Genomic DNA, 2,628 nt, shown 5'->3' on the forward strand with positions numbered 1-2,628 from the left:
GGGGCCACTGGGGGAGCGGCAGCCCTGGGGTCTCAGGCTGCTTCTGGACAGAGCGCAGGCTGTATCTCTAGTAACCTGGGGAGCCCTTGGCATTCATGGGGCCAATGCCCTGTGCCCAGTGTGAGCCTTTTGACACTTCCTTCCTCACAGCACCCTGGGGAGTAGACCAGGCCTCCCCTGAAATCTGTGTCAGATTCCCTGGAGAGACAGGACTCTCTATATGAAGAGTATATATGAAGAGTTTATTGGGAGCATTGACTCACTATCACAAGATGAAGTCGCACAATAAGCCATCTGCAAGATGAGGAGCAAGGAAGCCAGTCTGAGTCCCAAAACAGAAGTAGAGAAGCCCACGGCTGTGGCCAAAGGGCAGAGAGCCCCCGGCAAGCCACTGGTGTGGGTCCAAGAGTCCGAAAGCTGAAGAACTTGGAGTCTGATGTTCGAGGGCAGGAAGCATCCAGCACGGGAGAGAGATGGAGGCCGCACTCAGCCAGTCTGGTCTCTCCACGTTCCTCTGCCTGCTTGTCCTCTGGCTGTGCTGACAGCTGATTAGGTGGTGCCCACCTGGATTGAGGGTGGGTCTGCCTCTCCCAGCCACTGACTCAAATGGGAATCTCCTCTGGCAACACCCTCACGGACACACCAGGGACAATACTTTGCATCCTTCGATCCCATCAAAATAACCCTCAGTATTCACCATCACACCTGGGAAGCACGGAACCCAGAAACAAGTACCAGGGCCCCAGTGCCAGTGCCTGTCCTGGCGAGATATCCAAAAGAAGACGTGACCAGGACCTTGGGGGAGCATGAAATGGTGAGGGCACAGTGAGCCTGAAGGCGGATGTCACCTGCCAAGAGAGCGGCTGGCAGTCCTGCCTGGTGCCCTTCCAGGGACAGAGCTGGCAGAGAGGGGCCTCCAGGAATCGTGGAGCCCCAGTGCCTTGGTGTGGCTTTCCTGAGGTCAGTGCCTGACCTTGCCCCGCTCCCAGAGCACCCCGTCAGTAGCAGCCCTGCTGGTGGAACCTTCCCCGAAGGGCATGAAAGAAATGAGGGCCCCACAAGCCACAAGGACTCTGATGCCTGGAGCCAAGAATACCCCTCAGGGTGGGAAAAACCGCCCCCTGGGCACTGTGCAGTGTGGCTGGCTCTCCCGCCTCAGGAGTACTGGGGACTTCCTGGGGGATGACTCCTAGCGCTGAGCGCCCGTGGGCCCTCCCCTGCTCCCACTGAGGCCCACGCAGGCCGGGCCTGAAGGACGCGAGCGGCGTGGGTGGGGAGCTTGAGGGGGCGTCGGGCTCCGACCAAGCGGCAGATCCCCGCGCGCCTCGGGCGCTCACCCGTGCGGCTGGTTCCTCTGGGCTGCGCAGGTGCGACGGGTCCTCCGCGCGCGCCGGCTGCACCCCCAGCCCGCCCGCCGCCCCTCCCGGCCCCCCGCAGCCTCGGCCCGCCCCCGCCGCAGATATAAGGCGGCCCAGGCGGTGGCTGCTCCGAGCCCCGACGCCGCCGCCCGCCCGCCCGCGTCCCCATGGCCCGGCCCGCGACACTGGCAGCCGCCGCCCTGGCGCTGTGCCTGCTGCTGGCGCCGCCCGGCCTCGCGTGGTACAAGCCGGCGGCGGGGCGCAGCTCCTACTCCGTGGGCCGCGCCGCGGGGCTGCTGTCCGGCTTCCGCAGGTCCCCGTACGCGCGGCGCTCCCAGCCCCACAGAGGGGCGGAACCCCCGGGCCGGGCCGGCGCCTCCCCGGAGCTGCAGCTGCACCCCAGACTGCGGAGCCTCGTGAGTCCAGCGGGCGGGCCGGGGGCTGACGGGGGTGCGGCGGCAGGACGCGGGTGGGGGCGCGGCGGCCTCTCAGCCTCTGCCCGCCCGCCCCAGGCCGTGTGCGTCCAGGACGTCGCTCCGAACCTGCAGAGGTGCGAGCGGCTGCCCGACGGCCGCGGGACCTTCCAGTGCAAGGCGGACGTGTTCCTGTCCCTGCGCTCAGCCGACTGCCGCGCCCCCTGAGCCCGGAACCCGGACCTCTCCGGGCACTGCTGGGGCCCCCCGCCGGCTGGGGACGGCGCCCCTGCTCTCCCCTACTCCGCCCACCCCGCAGTTCATGGTAAACAAATAAATAATGAGGCGGCCTCGGAGTGAGGGATACTGGAGGACTGGCAGCCAGGCCACGAGGGGATCGGGACCTGGAAGTCCCCAAGCCTGGGTATGAGAGGGCAGCCGAGTGTGCGGCGGCAGGGCAAGGTTGGCCTGGGCCGCCCAGAGGTCTTCAGACCCAGGGGCCAAGCTGGCCACAATCCAGCCCCGCGGTGAAGCCGCGCCTAACCTTGGTGCTCCCTGGAAGAAACTGCAGAGGCACTTGCTGGCCTGGTCCCCAGTGTCTTCCCTAGCCCTTTGCTCCCCCACTCGAGAGGCAAATCTGTGAGGGCATGGGCTGGAGCCCCTGGCTGCTTTCCTCTTGCCCCCATCCCTTCTGGCTAGGCCAAGTCCGAGGGTGCAGGGGCAAGGAGGAGAGTTGGGGGCCTGAGCCCTGGCCCCAGAGACCCAGAGCTGAGGGTGGGAGACAGGTGGGTTCTCCCTCCGCAGTTGGGTGTGACTCCAGCACTGGCTTGGGCCCTGGCCTCCAATGCTTCTAAGGG

At 66.4% G+C, this 2,628-nt stretch overlaps 1 protein-coding gene across 1 annotated transcript; it reads left to right on the forward strand.

Moving 5' to 3' along the window:
* Positions 1-1,489: 1,489 nt before the first annotated feature.
* NPB (neuropeptide B) lies at positions 1,490-2,121 on the forward strand. Its single transcript, XM_005585278.5, has 2 exons — positions 1,490-1,774; positions 1,871-2,121. The coding sequence occupies exons 1-2, from the start codon at positions 1,526-1,528 to the stop codon at positions 1,997-1,999; spliced, it is 378 nt and encodes a 125-aa protein (XP_005585335.1). The 5' UTR covers positions 1,490-1,525; the 3' UTR covers positions 2,000-2,121.
* The last annotated feature ends 507 nt before the right edge of the window (positions 2,122-2,628 follow it).

This window comes from Macaca fascicularis, chromosome 16 (assembly GCF_037993035.2).
Source record: "Macaca fascicularis isolate 582-1 chromosome 16, T2T-MFA8v1.1".
Lineage (NCBI taxonomy): Eukaryota > Metazoa > Chordata > Mammalia > Primates > Cercopithecidae > Macaca > Macaca fascicularis.

Bases quoted from the DNA above. Each gene is read 5' to 3' on its own strand.
- NPB (XM_005585278.5), top strand. From the start codon at position 1,526: ATGGCCCGGCCCGCGACACTGGCAGCCGCCGCCCTGGCGCTGTGCCTG. The intron at 1,775-1,870 runs GTGAGTCCAGCG...CGCCCGCCCCAG, and splicing joins ACCCCAGACTGCGGAGCCTC to GCCGTGTGCGTCCAGGACGT.